The 17,503-nt window shown below is 52.1% G+C and overlaps 2 protein-coding genes across 2 annotated transcripts in view; one reads left to right on the forward strand and one right to left on the reverse strand.

The window, feature by feature from the left end:
- Nucleotides 1–5,540, forward strand: part of MEX3A (mex-3 RNA binding family member A) — a 6,121-nt gene extending 581 nt beyond the window's left edge. Inside the window, exons 2-3 of the mRNA XM_008570707.1 lie at nucleotides 1–229; nucleotides 3,811–5,540. The exon at nucleotides 1–229 is cut by the window's left edge and continues 1 nt beyond it. Of these exons, the coding sequence (XP_008568929.1) occupies nucleotides 1–229; nucleotides 3,811–4,919 (1,338 nt within the window). The 3' untranslated portion in view covers nucleotides 4,920–5,540. The remainder of the gene's footprint in view (nucleotides 230–3,810) is intronic.
- Nucleotides 5,541–10,394: 4,854 nt separating this feature from the next.
- RAB25 (RAB25, member RAS oncogene family) lies at nucleotides 10,395–17,503 on the reverse strand. Its single transcript, XM_008570715.1, has 5 exons — nucleotides 17,244–17,503; nucleotides 13,495–13,690; nucleotides 11,890–12,083; nucleotides 11,185–11,265; nucleotides 10,395–10,757 (listed from the first exon to the last, which is right to left on the reverse strand). The coding sequence occupies exons 1-5, from the start codon at nucleotides 17,284–17,286 to the stop codon at nucleotides 10,630–10,632; spliced, it is 642 nt and encodes a 213-aa protein (XP_008568937.1). The 5' UTR covers nucleotides 17,287–17,503; the 3' UTR covers nucleotides 10,395–10,629.

Here is a 17,503-nt window from a genome sequence, read left to right on the forward strand (position 1 = left end):
CCCCCGCAGCCGGCCCCTCCGCCGCCGCCCGCGGCGCCCCCGGCCGCCCCGACGGCGGCCCCCGCGGCGCAGACGCCCCAGCCCCCCACCGCCCCCAAAGGGGCGAGCGACGCCAAGCTCTGCGCTCTCTACAAAGAGGCCGAGCTGCGCCTGAAGGGCAGCAGCAACACCACGGAGTGTGTACCCGTGCCCACCTCCGAGCACGTGGCCGAGATCGTGGGCAGGCAAGGTAAGCGGGCGCCGGGACTACAGAGAGGGACTGGAGTGGGGGGCACGCCGTCCCCAGCGCAGAAAGTTCATTTCTTCCCTCCTTGCCCGCCTACGGCTCTGTCCCCTCTCCACAAAGGGGGACCCGCCCCCTACCCTGATTTCCAAGCGCCACAAAGTTCCCTGCTACCCCTAGTCGGGACGGTTCTCCAGATCCTTCCTCCCCCTGGGCTCTGCCCTTAGACAAAGAAATATCCTCGTTCAGGGAGAGGGAAAGGGGAGGGGGATCGGTCTCCCAATCCAGGGAGGCTGTCCGGAGGGGGTGTCCACTCCTAGCCAGAAAAACTGACGGAATCTGCAAAGAGTTACTCAGAGGCCCCTACTCCGGTATCTGCTCCTAGATTGGGGAGGGGCGCCCCTGGGACCCCCAGCCGCCTGAGTTACAGACTTTGGGGGAGACGTGGCTGGGGAAGCCAGACAGTATCTGTCTCTTTGTTGGGCTGAGTGTAGGAATGGAAGGGGGTGTGGCTCAGGGGAGGGTCCCAGCCTAGGGGAGAGGTGATGAGAGGGGCTGCTGGGAGGGGGGCTCCTGTGGTTCCCCACACACCGAAGTTGGATGGTCTACGAGGTTTTGGAAGGGGTGTCTCCAAGGAAGTGCTACGTCCTGGCATGGACCTCTCCTTCCTCTCTAGCTTTTGTTCTGGGCTGGCCACGGCCTGGGGCCAGAGGCCTGGAGAGGGGTGTCTGGTAGTGAGAGAGTAGGGTCAGGCAGGAGGGGCCTGCTGGGGGGTAGGAAACCTTCACCTGGAAATTTGTTAAAGGGCGTGGTCTGGGTGTGTTGGGAGGGGGTATAGAATTAATCCAGTGTAGTATGTGTCTGATACCACACCCTCCTGGGCTCCAGCATCCCTGGGTGAGTGGGTGGGAGTATTGGTGAGGGTCCAAATTGAGCAGACAGAGATCTTAGGGACACTCCTCTCTCGGCTTCCCAAAGCGCAGTGGGGGAAGCAGGATTTAGAAATTGCAAAGGGGCTGGGGGGGTGTGGGGTGGGGGAGGAGCGGGGGAGGAGCTGTCCCACAGTGGGGAACAATAGAGGAGCTGCATTCCGGCTGAGAGTGAGGGAGGAGGTCGGTTCCTGGCAAAGGAAAAGGGGAGGCGGCCCAGGAGAGCCCCTACTCTACATCCCATCTCATCCACCGGGAGTGCTGGGGGTTACGGAGATTTCACAGGGAGACCCAGAATGGAGGAGGGGAAGATGCCACTCCCCTGCACTCGTCCCCCTGGGGCACTCCATCCCTTGAGATTTCTGATTTAGAAAGTTGGATTTCCTCTTGTTATCAGAAACTGGGGATCCAGAGTCCTGGAATTGGGTGGGGACACTGATATCTTTTCTTGGGTGTAGGGGTGATCTTGGGAGGCCCTGGAATTTGATGGAGTCATTCTTTCCTCTTCTGCCTCCGCATCAGATGGCCCTGTCCTTCATAAAAGTAGGGGGATTTCTCCTATTCGGAGAAGATAAGTCTCCCCTTTATTCCTTAAGCATATGAAAGTCCTCTCTCTTGTCTAACCTCCCTCCTCCTGCTGTGCAGGGTTAGTGCTCCCCTATTTGACCTCTAGGAAGGTGAAGCCTAGTGGGTCTTCCTTTCAAAAGACTCATCTTCAGGGTTGCAGAACCCAGGATGGGGTCCCTCACCAGTTCTGCACCTCCAGACCTCTAGCTTTTCTCCTTACTATTCTGCCCTCGCCTGTCCTCACCCCAACCCCCCCAAATACCTAGCTCTCACTTAAGTTTATGGACCCCAAACTTAAAACCAGAACGCTGGTGCCCATTAGAGGATATGTGAGTAGGAGTGGTAGAGAGGGGATTTCACTGTTCCTCAACCCTCCATGCCTCACAAATAGAACAATCATTTACTGACATTAAAGCAGCAAGGATGTGGGCTTGACAACAGGTAGGACTTACTAACTGCCAAGAGGTCTGAGGACAAAGGGGGAGGAGCAAATTCTCTTTCCTGAGGTCTCTTAAAGGTGAGGAGAGCTGCTCCCAACCCACTCTATCCCCCACCCCCAAATCTGCTAGGGTTGTAGAAGCCATCCAGAGTGGAGAAAGGAGGAGAAAATGAGCTCCCTTTAGGCCTATGGTTGGAGAGTTGGGGCACAGTCAGCAAAGTAGGACCACTTGGTTTTGGATAGGTAGTGCAGTGGGGGAGTGAGAAAGGGAAGAGTGAGTTGTGCCTGGAGAGGGGTGTGAGCACGAGTCTGTATGTGAATGGGGGCAGAAGTTGTGGGTGTGTATAGGAATGTGCTGTTTTTGTGCTGGGGACGATGGGATGAAAGAGTGGGATATATGAACGGCTGAAACACAGGGACTCTGTGTGTATGTGAAGAGGTGTATGAAAGTGTATGTTAGGCTCACCCCACAAGTATTGCTTAGATAAAGGCACACAGTGCATCGAGGCTCTTAAGTACATGTGTGCAAACTCACACACATGTGACATGTGTGCTTCGTGAAAACGTGTGAGTCTGAGTCTCTGAGGCTCTGTGTGAAGCTAGGGGCAGGGAGGGGGAAAGTGGGAAAGGAGGAGAAGGGCCTGTCCAGTGAGCCATCGAGATCTGCAGCATTTAGAGATGATGTGGCCATCCCAGCCTCCCTCACTTTTCTCTCTCCTTCCTCTTTGTCTCTTTGTCTCACTTTTCTTCTTTCTCTTCCTGCCTCTCTCCCCAGTCTCCCAGCTTTAACTCACTCCTACTTCAAAGCAGGAATATAAGTCCAGAATAAGCTCTCCCTCACCCCACTCACCCCCAACCCATCTCAGCTCTCCTGCCCCCAAGGGACGGGGACAGGAGGACAGGAGCGATATGAGGTTGGGTGCTGCCCCCTCACGTGTGATTTTCTTTATCTTCGTACTTCTTTCCCCTGTGAGATTCTGATCCTCAGACCCTTCCATCTTCCACACTCCACTAGTTGCTGCAAAGGCCTTAGGAATTTAGGACCCAACCAAGAGAGACTAGTGGGTGGATGGCGTGGGAGGTGGGGTCACAGAGCAGATGGAGGTTAGTGGTTTCTGAGTAGACTGGAAGACACTTTTAATGAATGGAGGTCAAATGAGGAGTAGATTGTGGGGTTACTAAGCACCTTGGGGTACTGTGGAAAAAACAGGTTCAGTGACAGATGGGGGGTGGCAATTAAGTGATGTGGAAATTTGTGACTAGCCAGGAATCAGTAGAGAAATTGAGGGAACAGCAAATGTTTGGGAAGAAGTTAGTGAGTAGACGAGGTTAGCAGCTTGTCTGGAGGGTCAGTGATTATTTAGGGGTTTCTAGGAGTTACTGAATTCAGAGGGTCCTGAGTGGAATGCTAGGGAAAGTCAAAACATTTTGAAATCTGTGGTTAATAGAGATAGGGAGATCTGAGATCCGATGAGTGGATTTTTCAAGTCAGGGTGGACTGTGTGTGGTTGTGGGGAGGGGGATTTTCAAAGGGTAGACTAAAGGGTTTCTGGGAGGCTGGGTATCTGGGTAAGGGTCAGGAGCTTATTGGTCCCAATACAAATCTTGCCCTGTGAGTTTCTTTCTCTCTCCGCTTCCCCACCCTATCTCAGGATGCAAAATTAAGGCTCTGAGGGCCAAGACCAACACCTACATCAAGACGCCTGTGCGGGGCGAGGAGCCGGTATTCATGGTGACAGGGCGGCGGGAGGACGTGGCCACAGCCCGGCGGGAAATCATTTCAGCAGCCGAGCACTTCTCCATGATCCGCGCCTCCCGCAACAAGTCAGGCGCTGCCTTTGGTGTGGCCCCTGCTCTGCCAGGTCAGGTGACCATCCGTGTGCGGGTGCCCTACCGGGTGGTGGGGCTGGTGGTGGGCCCAAAAGGGGCAACCATCAAGCGCATCCAGCAGCAGACCAACACGTACATTATCACACCAAGTCGTGACCGCGACCCAGTTTTCGAGATCACGGGTGCCCCGGGCAACGTGGAACGCGCGCGCGAGGAGATCGAGACACACATCGCCGTGCGCACAGGCAAGATCCTCGAATACAATAATGAAAACGACTTCCTGGCGGGGAGCCCCGACGCCGCTGCACTTGATAGCCGCTATTCGGATGCCTGGCGGGTGCACCCGCCCGGCTGCAAGCCCCTCTCTACCTTCCGGCAAAACAGCCTGGGCTGCATCGGCGAGTGCGGAGTGGACTCTGGCTTTGAGGCCCCGCGCCTGGGCGAGCAGGGAGGGGACTTCGGCTATGGCGGTTACCTGTTTCCAGGCTATGGCGTGGGCAAGCAGGACGTGTACTACGGAGTGGCTGAGACTAGCCCCCCCCTGTGGGCGGGCCAGGAGAACGCCACGCCCACCTCGGTGCTCTTCTCCTCCGCCTCCTCCTCCTCCTCTTCCGCCAAGGCTCGGGCTGGGCCTCCCGGCGCGCACCGCTCTCCTGCCACCTCTGCTGGGCCTGAGCTGGCTGGACTTCCCAGACGACCGCCGGGAGAGCCGCTCCAGGGCTTCTCTAAACTTGGCGGGGGCGGTCTGCGGAGCCCCGGCGGCGGGAGGGATTGCATGGTGTGCTTTGAGAGCGAAGTGACTGCTGCTCTTGTGCCCTGCGGACACAACCTGTTCTGCATGGAGTGTGCAGTACGCATCTGCGAGAGGACGGACCCGGAGTGTCCCGTCTGCCACATTACAGCAACGCAAGCCATCCGAATATTCTCCTAAGCCGCATGCCCATGCCTCCTGGGCCCACTCCTCAGGGGCCTGCCCTGGACCTGTTTGCCACTAGGGCCGTTTGGAAATCAGTGATTTGATGGGCAAGGTGCTTGGAGATACTCGCTCACGGGTGGGGGGGGGCGGTGGTGGCTGGTGGGTGGGCCACTTTCAGAGCCTCTGGTCACCCTGTCCTGGAAAGATTAGGAGGAGGCCAGACCGAAAATTTTACTAGAGTTACAACTCTGATACCTCATCACACCCTTAAATCCAGAAGCAGCTAAGAGAAACTTTTGTTTTGCTAAAGGTGGCCACTAAGCCATCCTGATCCCCTCTGCCCACCTCCCCACTGTGTGTCACTTCCTCTGTAGGGGGGGTGGACAAAAGGGAGAGGGAGAAATACCACCTGTATCTAGAGGTGCTCTTTCCAACCCCCCAGCCCTCTGGTCCTGACCTCCGACCTCCTAACATAACCCTTTAGCACCCCACTCCCATATCCTGTTTGGGGAGTTGGGCCCTGTCTGCATAGATCTTCTGGGGGGTGGGAGGGGGAGGAGTATGTCAATCCATAAAGGGCTCAGAATTAATCTGTTCTCACAAAGCTGGGCTAGGAGAATCTGGAGAGGGGTGCTCCTCTCTGTCCCCTCCAACTTTTCCCTTCACTCTTCTCCCCATCTTTCCTTCCTTTGGGTTCTTGCTTCTTTGTCTTTCCTTTTCCTCTAGCTCTTTCCTTTGCTTACCCCCTTGGTGGCTGTCACTCCTGGCCTTGTTTTGCTCCTTCTCTTTGTCTTTCTTTTCTTCCTCCTCCCTCCTGCCCCTTCTAGCCCAGCTTTGGAGACACCATCCCCTTGGGGAGAAGTCGGGGGAAGAACATTCTGGTGCCCTCCCACAATTCTTCTGTAGGCATCTGGAGGTCCTCTCCCCCACTCCTCCAAAGAAACATCTCAAATTCTTGATGGAATGTATCCCCATTCTCAGTGAAAGTTTGAGGAGGGGACTAATTCTGGGGTACATAAAGGGTCAAATCCCCACCTTCATCACCTATGGGCATTACATTTAGGGAGCAGTTCTTGGAATGGATTTTCTGGTTGTGGGAAGGGGGGAGCCAGGGTAGTGTGTCTGCTATTTCAAGGAGCAGGAAGGGGCCTGAGGCAGGAGAGACTGATGGAGGAAAAGGCTGCTCCTCCCCTGTAGTGTCCCACTCCCTGCACCCCTCTTTGGACCTGATCTGAACCTTTATTGGATCCTTAATTAGCGTATAAATCATGAAGTCTCTGTCCCATCCATTGTGGTTGAGGAGAGAGGCCAGGTCTTCAGAGAAGGGTTAGCCCAGGGCAAAGCAGGATTGGGGTGCAGCAGGGCCTGTTCCCAGAATCACGTATTGTTACAGGCCTTGCACCCCCTTTGCAGCTTCCCTACTCCTCACTTGGGACTGCCACCGGCCTCCCACACTCCTGGTTCCGCTGGCCGGGCCAGGAGAGGATGGGGGATGGGAGTCCCAGAGGTTACCAGGAGATCCTTGTATATAATGGGGTGGGACTGTTCTGAGTGATCTCTGAGCACTTAAAGCTCAGGAGTCCCATTCTTCCTGGATGAAGAGAGGGTGCAGGGATGGAGATGCAGAGGGGGTTTCCTCCTCTCCTTCCTCCTGTTGTGAATTTACTCACCTCTCCTCAGCCTTCCCCTCCAGTCCACCAGCCAGGGAGGGGAGAGGAAGGAGCTCACAGCCTAGAAAACTGGCTTGTGACAACTTCCCTCCTTCCCGCCAATATGAGCCATCCTGAGATGTCTGTACAATAGAACCAAATGGAGATGCAGAGGGGGTTTCCTCCTCTCCTTCCTCCTGTTGTGAATTTACTCACCTCTCCTCAGCCTTCCCCTCCAGTCCACCAGCCAGGGAGGGGAGAGGAAGGAGCTCACAGCCTAGAAAACTGGCTTGTGACAACTTCCCTCCTTCCCGCCAATATGAGCCATCCTGAGATGTCTGTACAATAGAACCAAACCAAATGGGCCCCCTCGGTCTCCCGGGGGGCGGGTGGGGAGGGGGGGTGGGAAAAAGGGATGTCTGTCTGTCGATCCCCCTCCCCCTCTCCACTCCTTACCCACAAAGGCAGAAGACTGTTACACTAGGGGGCTCAGCAAATTGAATCCCACCCTTACCATTTGAGCCAAACCTAGAAACAAACGCAAAACACACATAGTGAGAGACAAAATAGAGGAGAGAAAGAGAGAGCATGAGAGGGAACAAGACAGGCGACCAACACAGAGAAGAGAAAACGAAAATAGCAAAAAAAAAAAAAAAAAAGCAGTTCTTTATAATTTAATATTCTATTTTAATAAAGGCGTTTATTACCGTATAAATGTAGCAAAGAACCTGGGCTAATATGAAAAAAAAAGACTTTTTATTAGGTAATTTATTATATGAAAAGGATATTTTATTTTATGATAAAGTGATCCTTAAAAAAATAAAAAAACTTTAGAAGGTTTAGAATATATGTAGGGAGAGAAGAAAAAAAGTACATTTGTATTCAGAGTTAAATCTTAAAAAAAAGTGTTTTTAATATATGTTCGGGTTTACGTTCCTTTTTTCCCCCACTTTTTTTTGGGGAGGAATGTCATTTGCTTTTCTTGGGGGAGCATCCTGGGATGGATGGTGGAGAGAGGGGCTGAAGGAACCTTGTTCCTTCTGGGGCCCTGCAGGTAGATTGGATTTCACTCCGTGGGCTCCCCCTCCCCTTTCCCCTCCCCCTCAGGGGAGCCGGCAGAGCCAAACAAAGAAAGGGATTAACGAGAAAGGAAGAAGCAGTAGAACTAAGGACGAGGATCCTGGGGTGTCCCCCGCCTTCCTCTGCCCTGTCTCATGGGCAAGTGAGGAGGGGAAATCCAGAACTGAGGCCTAACAGGCCTATGGGAACCTTCAGAAGTGTGAGATTTAAGAAAAATAGATTTTTTTTTAACCAAAAAACAAGAGAGAAAAAAAGAGAAACCGAGGGGTTTAAAAGAAAAGAATACTACAAAATAATAATTATTAATAATAATAATTCAAATTTATTTCATATAATCCTAGAGAAAGAAAGAATTACTAGTTACTTAGTAGATGATATTCAGATAGCTTAAAGTTTAGTAGCATTGAGGGCCCCTGGGTCCAGTAGAATGTATAAAAGTAACGAAAAGAAAAGTAGTGGAGGGAAGTGGCTGAGTCCCCCTGAGTTGCCCCATCTTCAGATATCAGGGTTGAAGCAGGTTGCTAGTCAAGATTGGGAGCTTCCAGTCTGCTGGGGTTGATTCTGAGAATCCTTGGATTTTTAAATTGTAGGACAAATAGATGAGGGATCTTTGAAAAGGTGCACTGATCTTCTCAACCAGATGGCGGGCTGGGCACCTTCACCTGCGGGCCTCGCCATCCCTCTGTCTCTGTTGGGCAGCCCTTACTCCCTCCAAAGGGATATATTTTCTCCTGGAGCTCTCAGGGAGCATGCAGACTGCTCAGCTCAAACCCTCCTAAGGCAGCTTCTCCCAGGCCTCACTGAGGAAGTCCTTCTTGAATGTAACCTCAATCCACTTCACCACAGATGGATTTAAGAGCCTTGGTAAGTCATTCCACAGACACATACATACACTTCTCACCTTTCTAGAGCTTCAAGAGCATTGAAGGGATCTGTCTCCTGTCCCTGTTGTCATCCAACATTCCCTTAACTTTCGACTTCCATGACGGCAGTGTGAGTACAATCTCAGTAATTGTTCTTTAAAGCTATATGGTGCTTTACAGTTTGCAAAGTGCTTTATTATCTCATAAATTCCAAGAAGGACTTCCTACCCAGTGGGGTGGAGTGGAGACACTATTCTTGAAGGCCTGGGAGAATGGGGCTCCCAAGAGTACAGAGACAGGGGAATGGCACAGGGATCTTGGGTGACCCCAACCCTAACCTTCTCTGCTCCAGTCCAACTCTAAGTGTTCAGGTTGAGGTCATCCACTTGTGCCCTGGCCTGTGGGCACATCACCCTCCCCACAGAAAATTGAGGAGCCTGGATTCTGCATGTGAGAAATCCACATTTTTTAAGCACTCGCCTTCTACCAACCCCAGCTTGCAATCAGATTGGGCCCTTCCCTCCTATCCAAGGGGGTGGGGAGGCCCCTTGGCTCTCCTTTTGGCAAGAGGAGCCTGCTCCATAACACCAATGACTCTGCCATGCCCCTCCCTGGCCCTAGACCCCAAACACATCTCCCTCTCCCCAATTTACTCTTCTCGCCCCACCTAGGGACAGATTTCCCCCCTGCTCTTTTTGTCCTAGAAACCCAGCTAGTTTGGGATGGTAGCGTCTGGGGTGGGGAGGGCTTCCCCTTCCCCACTCAAGGGTGTGGGTGGGGTAGGGTGGGTGGGTGGAGACAGCCCTGGGACAGGGGGGATGGTCTCTCCACTGTAGAAAGTAGAGTAGGATTGTGGTCAGACTTAATTTGAGGCATCTAGTGAAGACATACAAATCCACCAAGGAAGAAGATTTCAAAAGCAAAGTAAAGGCGGGAAATAAAACAGACCCATGAATAATCAAGTCAAAGTGATGTTGCACAAAATGCAGAGAAACCAAGAAGGGGGAGGGTTAATGTATTAAATGTGCTATTAAGAACTTAATTTTATTAAAAGTATTATTACTTAAGGCTTTGTCTTCTTTATCTGCATACAAGTCTGTACCATCATGGGGATTGTAGCTTGGGGTTTTCTCTAGTGTAACTCTGGGTGCCCCTACACCCCTTGTGGGAAATAGATGTTTCCAGAGTTCCCTGCTACCCTTGGGTTCCCTTTCTCTTTTCCACACTACTCCCTACTTGAGTCTCCAATCCCCTGTCCTTTTTTCCCATTTACTCCCTTCTTTTTCTTGGAGGTACAGTCAGACCTCCTTTTGCCCTACCTTGCAGAACAGGGAAAGGCTCCATGGAGAAGGGGTAGATAGCTGAGACAGAGACCCTCTACACTTGCCCCACCAGATTCAATCCATTCCTCTTCTTTGGAGTCAAGAAGAAAACTGGGTGGAGGACTTGGACCTTCTACCTACCAGGCTTAAAAACCCCTTTCCCAGCACACACATACAGGGGACTCCCACTGACTCTCCCTTCTTCCTTGCATCTCCCCCTGCCTCCTCCCCTCACCCCTGGCATTGGAGTGACCTCAGTTCTTGGCACTAGGGCCCTGGGCACCAGATGGTGCCCACTGATGGTTTTCTTTGTCTCGCCTTCCAGATACTCCCTCCCCTCCACGCTGTTCTCCCTTCTCCACCTGCCCTGGGGGTTGGCAGAGGGAAGGGTGGGCACCTCCCGCCCCCTTGGCAATGTCCCCAGGCCACAGGACTCTAGAGGCAGCTGGCCCTAGGTGGCAGTGGGTATGGTGGGGAGGACAGAGGAAGGGGGAGGGGAAGGGGATCAGGGACTCAGAAGAGGGGCCAAAATTGAAAGGGAAGCACAGATGAGGAGAGGCAGCAGGATGGCCAGGCATTGATACAAAACACAGCTTTATTTGAGGGGCCTCAAATAAAGTCTGTGAGTGGGTGCACAGGTAATACAGATATGTGTGGTGGGGCATGAAGACCTTAAGGATCAGAGCTGTGAACAGGGAACCGAACACTCTTGACATCTGGAACCAAAGGGTGGGAAAAGGTCCTGGAGTTGGGGTGGAGATGGGGGGGGGCACCAGAAATCCAGTGGGGGTGGGGAAGGCACTGGCCAAGGTTAGAGGCTGATACAACAGGCCCTCTTCTCCCCAGTGCCAGGCTCCTGCCCAGCCTGGCCACTGCCCAGGGTGATGGCATTGGTCCGGGTGCTGTTCTGCCTCTGCTTGGACACCTTCGCAAAGATCTCTGAGAGGACAGAGGGCAGTGGTCAGACCAGAAGATTTAGAGCTTCCCTACACACACACACACACACACACACACACTGCATGCCCCTTTGAGCACTGGGAGTCGCTACGCTTGCAGGACATTTTGCTGGAAGAAAGTGGAGAAGTGGAATTTGGACACCTAAGTCCCTTCTACTTCCCTGAGTAGAGAAGAAACCAAGACAGCCCACTGGGAAGTGTGGCCTTCTGATTTCTTCCCTAAGCTCCAGGCTGAGTGGGGGACCCTGGGAAGGGACTGAGGGAGCTAGGCAGTAGTGCTCTTAGGAGGCCGGGGGCCCACAGAGGGGCTGAGGAATCAGCCGGGGCAAGGGCTGGTGTCTGCATTCCAGCTGCTGCCCACAGAAGCCACAGGGATGAAATAGGGGTGCCTAATGGAGGCAGGCTCTAACCTTTGAGGACAGTCTCAAAGGCTAGCTCAACGTTGGTGGAGTCCAGGGCTGAAGTCTCCAGGAATAGTAGCCCATTGTTTTCTGCCAGGAGGGAAAACACACCATTAATTGTGGGGGTGAAAAGCAAAAATAATATTTACTTAATGTTTACTATGTACATTTGCTATGTAGTATCTCATTTAATCCTTAAAACAACCTATGAGGTAGGTTCAGTTAGGAAACTGAGACCCAGAAACACAGAGAGAATGAATAAGGAAATTCCTCCATGTCCCACATCTAGTAACTGGCCAAGAGGAGATGGGAAGCTGGGCCATGGGACTCCAGAACCTGCACCCTCACCTTAGCCACCATATTGCACTGCTTTGAAACCCAGAAAACTCCTGGGGAAAGTGTGACTGGAGGTCAAGGGGAGCCCACACCCTACACTTAGAATCTTTGAGCATTGCAGGAAATGTCTTAAAATTAACTATGAAGAATAGCCAATGAAGACAATCTCAGGGCAAGCTGGTGAGACATAATGGGGGACACAGGGTCCTAAAGAAGAAGGGCTCGGAGAGCTTGATGAAGAGGGGATAGGGGTAGAGGACCATATAGAGGAAGTCCAGGAGGGGGCCCCTACCATGGGGAGTATGCACTAGGGAGGCTGAAGCTGGGAGGGTGTGCAAAAGCTTGGAGGCGTCAGTCTGGGTGGTGGTGGGCTCTTACCAGCAAACATGCGGGCCTCTTCAGTGGGCACCTCCCGGGCCTGGCTGAGGTCACTCTTGTTACCTACAAGCATGACGACGATAGTGGCCTCAGCATGGTCATAGAGCTCCTTCAGCCAGCGCTCCACCACGGCATAGGTCTGGTGCTTGGTTAGGTCAAACACCAGGAGGGCCCCCACTGCACCACGGTAGTACCTGGGCAGGGGTGGGAGGAATGGACAGAGACAAAATCAGGGGCATTGGACCTAGCCTCAGAGTGAAGCCATCAAGCCAAAACATGCTAGATCAGAGATTGGGAAATATGGAAACTGGGGTCCAGGGACCCAAAGCCCGACAGGCCAAGGACGGTGGTCTCAAGAGCCTCCAAAGCTTCACCTCCCTGCTCTAAAACCTCCACTGGCACCCTCATTGCCCCTCTGCTTCCTCAGTTCCTATGTCCTGATTTTAGCCCCTACTTTTTTTTTTTTTTAAAAGATGACCAGTAAGGGGATCTTAACCCTTGACTTGGTGCTGTCAACCCCACGCTCTCCCAAGTGAGCTAACCGGCCATCTCTATATAGAGATCCAAACCCGTGGTCTTGGTGTTATCAGCACCACACTCTCCCGAGTGAGTCACGGGCTGGCCCTCGATTTTAGCCCCTACTATCCACCAACACACATCTGGGCTCTAGCCAAGTCTGCCTCCTGGATGCCCCACCTCTGAGATATTCCTCACATGGCTCCTCAACCCACAGTGTCCTCCTTTCTCTTGTGGCCGTCCTTCTAGGACTAGCCAAATGCCTATCCCTTGCCGCAGTCCCTGGCCTGACCATCTAAGCCTTCTTTGTAAGCATCCAGCCTTCCTCTTGTGGATGGATGAGGAGCCAGGTCTCCTAATTAGATGATGTTTAATTAGTCCCAATTTATTGATGAGTCAACTGAGGCTCATAAGAGATCAAGTGACTAAGTGATGAGTGTGTATGAACCTCATGAGTGTGTGTAACGGAAGCCCCGACTCCTGCTTGCTGACCCCTGGCAGGTGCTATCCCCACCCCACGCACACACGCAGACCACCTTTCACGCACTTGGGCCTGACATAGACTAGAAGATAATTTGAGCGTGGCGTCAGGAGGCTCAACTTTCTGTGTGTCTTCTGAGTCTTCATAAAATGCAGATGCCAGGTCCAGCCCTTGGCTGTGGTTGGATGAAGGTTGCCAAGTGCAGAACACTCTGCCGAAGTGAGGGGGCGCTCTCGATCCACACAGCCTGCCCCCCATTCCAGCTCCACCCTGATTTCACCTTACTTGTATTTAAACAGGGATTAATTATAGCACTTTACTCTTTTGGTACTTTAAGGGTTACATAAAATGCCAAATGTAAAGTGCCTTGTACCTTCCTGGGCATACAGCAAAGGCTTAGTAAGTAGTGGCAATGATTCTTGTTTTTAGTCCTAGTCAGTATCACTATATCCAGTCTCAGGCTGTTTGCTGCTCACAGCACTGTGTCTCCTACGGTCCCCCCTGGGAAGCTGAGTCCCCTTGCCCCTCTCCTCCACTTCTCCTCCAGAGGTGTTCCCTGACTTCCCCAGGACTCCCACAACCCAGCAACCCCCCAGGCCCGGGCTCACGCTGAGGTGATGGCTCGGTACCGCTCCAGGCCAGCCGTGTCCCAGATCTGAGCCTTGACAGCAGCAGTGCCCAGCATCACAGTGCGGGTGGAGAACTCAACCCCAATGGTGGTGCGGCTGTCATGGCTGAACTCATTGCGTGTGAACCGAGATAGCAGATTGGTCTTCCCCACGCCTGACTCGCCGATCAGCACCACTGAAGGAGTGGAGAGATAAGGTTTGAACACAGGGCAGAGTGGCCCCAAGCCCACCTGAGTTGGAGGGTCTGTCCATCAGAAGGGGGAACAGAGTTCAGGAAACAGAGGAGGGAGCTGGGTCTCCTGGCAGAAACTGGGGTCTTTAACTCTGCATAATGCATCTGTCCTGGTGGGCAGAAAGGCCAAGAGTTTAAAACTAAAAAAGGGGCTTTAAGGGTTTTAGGGCTGGTCTATTGAGACATGGTTGCAAAGTCAGCCTGTGTTTCTGACGATGGAGCGACATCTGTGGGCTCTTTATGGGTGTTGTGTGGAGAGGTTGCTGGGGGGTATGAATATGGACAGGGATGGCTGGATGTCTGGGGGTGCACATTTCTGGACTAGGGAGTATGAGAACATTGTGCATGCCTCTATGTATATGAGCTGGGAGGACAAGTGGGAGGTTTGGAGTGTGTATTTGCTCAGGGAACAGGTGTGAATGGAAGTGTGGGTAAGGAGAAAGTTTAGCTGGTGACACTATCTTTGGGTAAAAGGAAAACATGGAGGTACGTGTGCCCGTGTGTGTATAAAAAGTTAGGATCCATTTGTCCCTGAGGAGGGACAGTCCAGCATGGTTAAGAGTATGGGGCTGGGTGTTGGATCAACTCTATGTCCTTCAGCAAGTTATTGAATCTCTCTGAGTCTTTTTCATATGAAAAATGTGACTAACAAAAGTATCTACCTGTGGGTTGTTGTAAGAAGTAAACGAGGGCTGACCCCGTGGTGCACTTGGGAGAGTGCGGCCCTGGGAGCGCAGCGACGCTCCCGCTGCGGGTTCGGATCCTATATAGGAATGGCCGGTGCGCTCACTGGCTGAGCGCGGTGCGGGCGACACCACCCCAAGGGTTGCGCTCCCCTTACCAGTCATGAAAAAGACAAAAAAAAAAAAGAGAGAAGTAAATGAGATATTGTCTAGGTTATACTAAGTGTACAATACTGTTATGGTATGATTGTTGTTGGCAGGCCAGTGCTTTTTGCATTTGGGTTTTCAGGAAGAAGGATCTACCAGAGGAACCACAAAGGCTCTTTAGGCTAGTAGGCAGCATTTAGGGCCAGGGCCTGTGGGTGAGCTGGGGGTTGGGAGAGAGTGGGGAGGGGCTGGTGTAAGTACAACCCACACCCAAGGACTGTAAACCACATATTTTAGGCTCTGATCCCTGCTCAGCCTGACTAGCTGTGTGAACTTGAACAAGTGGCTCGCCTTTTCCGGGTCTCAGTTTCCCTGTTGGTACAATCTGTAAAGGTACTTTCTTTCTTTCTTTTTCTTTTTTTTTTTTTTTTTTTTTAAAAAGATGACCGGTAAGGGGATCTTAACCCTTGACTTGGTGTTGTCAGCACCACACTCTCCAAGTGAGCAAACCGGCCATCCCTATATGGGATCCGAACCCGGGGCCTTGGTGTTATCAGCACCACACTCTCCCAAGTGAGCCACGGGCCAGCCCTGTAAAGGTCCTTTCTAACTTTAAAAATTCCTTATTTCAGGGCCGGCCCGGTGGCGCACTGGATAAGTGCGCCGCTTGGGAAGCGCGGCAGCGCTCCCGCCGGAGGGTTCGGATCCCACATACAGACCGGCGGCTCACTGGCTGAGCGAGGTGCGGGCGCGACACCGAGGGTTGCGATCCCGTTGCCGGTCCCGGTCCGGTACGGGCGCAACACTGAGGGTTGCGATCCGTTGCCGGTCACGAAAAAAAGACAAAAAGGAAAAAAAAAAAATTCCTTATTTGGGTAAGGCAGGAAAGAGCTGGAAGCATGTTGGGTATGTGTGGGTAAGAGGATGTAAATATGTGCAAGTCTGTGTGTTTCTGACATTCCCTACTGGGAATCTCATACCCATCTCATCCCTCCCAGTGGGTGGGTTTCCAGCCCTATCTTCAGGCCTCAAACTTGCTCAGGATAATGGCATTGAGGTCAGACAGATTTAGGTTTGAGTATTACTGGCTTTTTGACCTTTTGTAAGCTACTTACTCTGTCTCTAAGCCTCAGTTTCATCATCTGTAAAATGGAGATACTAATGGTTAACATTTATTGAGTGCTTACTGTGTGCCAGGGACAAAAAGCTTTATGCTTATTAACTCATTTATTCCTCACAACAGGGGCTGACTGGTTAGCTCAATTGATTAGTGTGGTGCTGATAACATCAAGGTCCAGAGTTCAATCCCTATACCAGCCAGCAACCAAAAAAGAAAAATTATTACAACAATGCCATGAGGAAAGTATCATTATTATTGTTCCCAATTTCATGTACAAGGAATTAAGACACTTGGGAGGTGAAATGACTTGCCCAAGACAACACATCAAGCATGGTAAACACAGAGATGTGCTTCCCAGATCCACCTTTAGTGAAGGATCCCCAGCTGCAGAGAGTGCAGTCAGCAGACAGCCTCCAGCTCTCAGATCCTTCAGCGGCTGCCTGTGGGGCAGACAGCAGCCTCGCTGGGAGTCTGCATACATCCAGTGCCCAAGCAAGGTGAGGCTATCACAGAGCTTCCCACACTTGGCCCAGGCTTTGTTGAGTCTGGGTTGCAGTTTGATGTCTCCCTCTACCCAATCCTGTTTCCTCCCGCTTCCTTTCACATAGTAAAGGTTCAATAAATGATAACTACTAGTACTATTATTGCTCCAACCTATGACTAGCTCTTTCCTGGGAAAGATGCTGGGAGTACATGTTCCTCAGCTTGAGGGCGGGGGCTCAAGTGAGAGTTCCAGCTCCAGTGAGGGCAGGGCTGAGTCTGGGAGAGGCAGTAGGGTGGCGTGTTTGGAGAGAGAATCATAGCTCTACCAGTCCACCCTGCCCTGAAGGAGCTGTGAAGGTGGGTTTGGGGAACAACAGAGGGACCAAACACAGGGGCTGAGATAAAGAAGTAGGAAAGATACATGCACACTTTTAGGGACAGCCAAGTTGAACCCAATGCCTGGCATCGAGATCCAAGGAGTCGGCCAGGGGACAAGCGGACAAGGCCACAGATCTGGGAGTCCTCTGGAAGTCCTCTGGATTCTATCAGACCCTGCTGCAAATTCATTACATCTCCCCTTTGTCTTCCCTGTATATTTATTACCCAGCACTGTAATGGGAGAGGTCTCTCCTTTCTCCCCTTTCCTATAAACCCACCCAGAAAGATGACTTTCTTCCTCTTAAATCTGCTTGTTTTCCCATCTTCTCAGGAGGGAAGTCCTTTCTGAAGTCTAACCTCTGACTCTTGTGCTGCAGTAACTGACTATTCCCAGGGATTTGGGCTTCTATTAGAACCAGGCAGACGAGCCTAACTCTCAGCACTTAAGGAGTGATCGACATCACTATTCGCAACAATAGAGCATACTCCACAGCTCCAGAACTTTTGCCCCTGTAACCAGACCCTCCCCAACTCCTTGCAGCTTTCTTTCTGAGCCCAAGGGAGTGATGAACCCTGGCGGGTCCTAGTAAGAGATAAAAAACAGGAGGTGGCCCTCTCTTGCTGTATTGATCCCTTTCTGGGTCTCTCTCACGCTTCCTCTCTCTTCATGGACCCCCCAACTCACCCTTGAAGACAAAGTTATAATCTTCCTCGGATCCATTCCCCATTTTGGCTTCGCATGGAGAGTACAAGTGTCTTCGAGTGCAGAGGTGACAAGTTTATGCGTTGACACGATGCCTTCAACCCTCAGCTCTCAGGAAACCCAGATCCTCCTCTCATTGGGGGTAAGGAGACTTCTGCAGCCAGAGGGATTGAGGGCCAATTCGAGGCTAGGCAGGGCCTAGGGAGGCTCAGGTGGGGTGCTGTAAGGAAGCTGAGAGGACG

This window comes from Galeopterus variegatus, unplaced genomic scaffold, assembly GCF_000696425.1.
Source record: "Galeopterus variegatus unplaced genomic scaffold, G_variegatus-3.0.2 Scaffold33, whole genome shotgun sequence".
Taxonomy (NCBI): Eukaryota; Metazoa; Chordata; class Mammalia; order Dermoptera; family Cynocephalidae; genus Galeopterus; species Galeopterus variegatus.

Coding starts and splice junctions, on each gene's coding strand:
- RAB25 (XM_008570715.1), bottom strand. CDS start 17,286: ATGGGGAATGGATCCGAGGAAGATTATAACTTTGTCTTCAAGG. Junction 11,266..11,889: donor AGAGGCCCGCATGTTTGCTG/GTAAGAGCCCAC, acceptor CCCTCCTGGCAG/AAAACAATGGGCTACTATTC. Junction 10,758..11,184: donor CTTTGAGACTGTCCTCAAAG/GTTAGAGCCTGC, acceptor CTGTCCTCTCAG/AGATCTTTGCGAAGGTGTCC.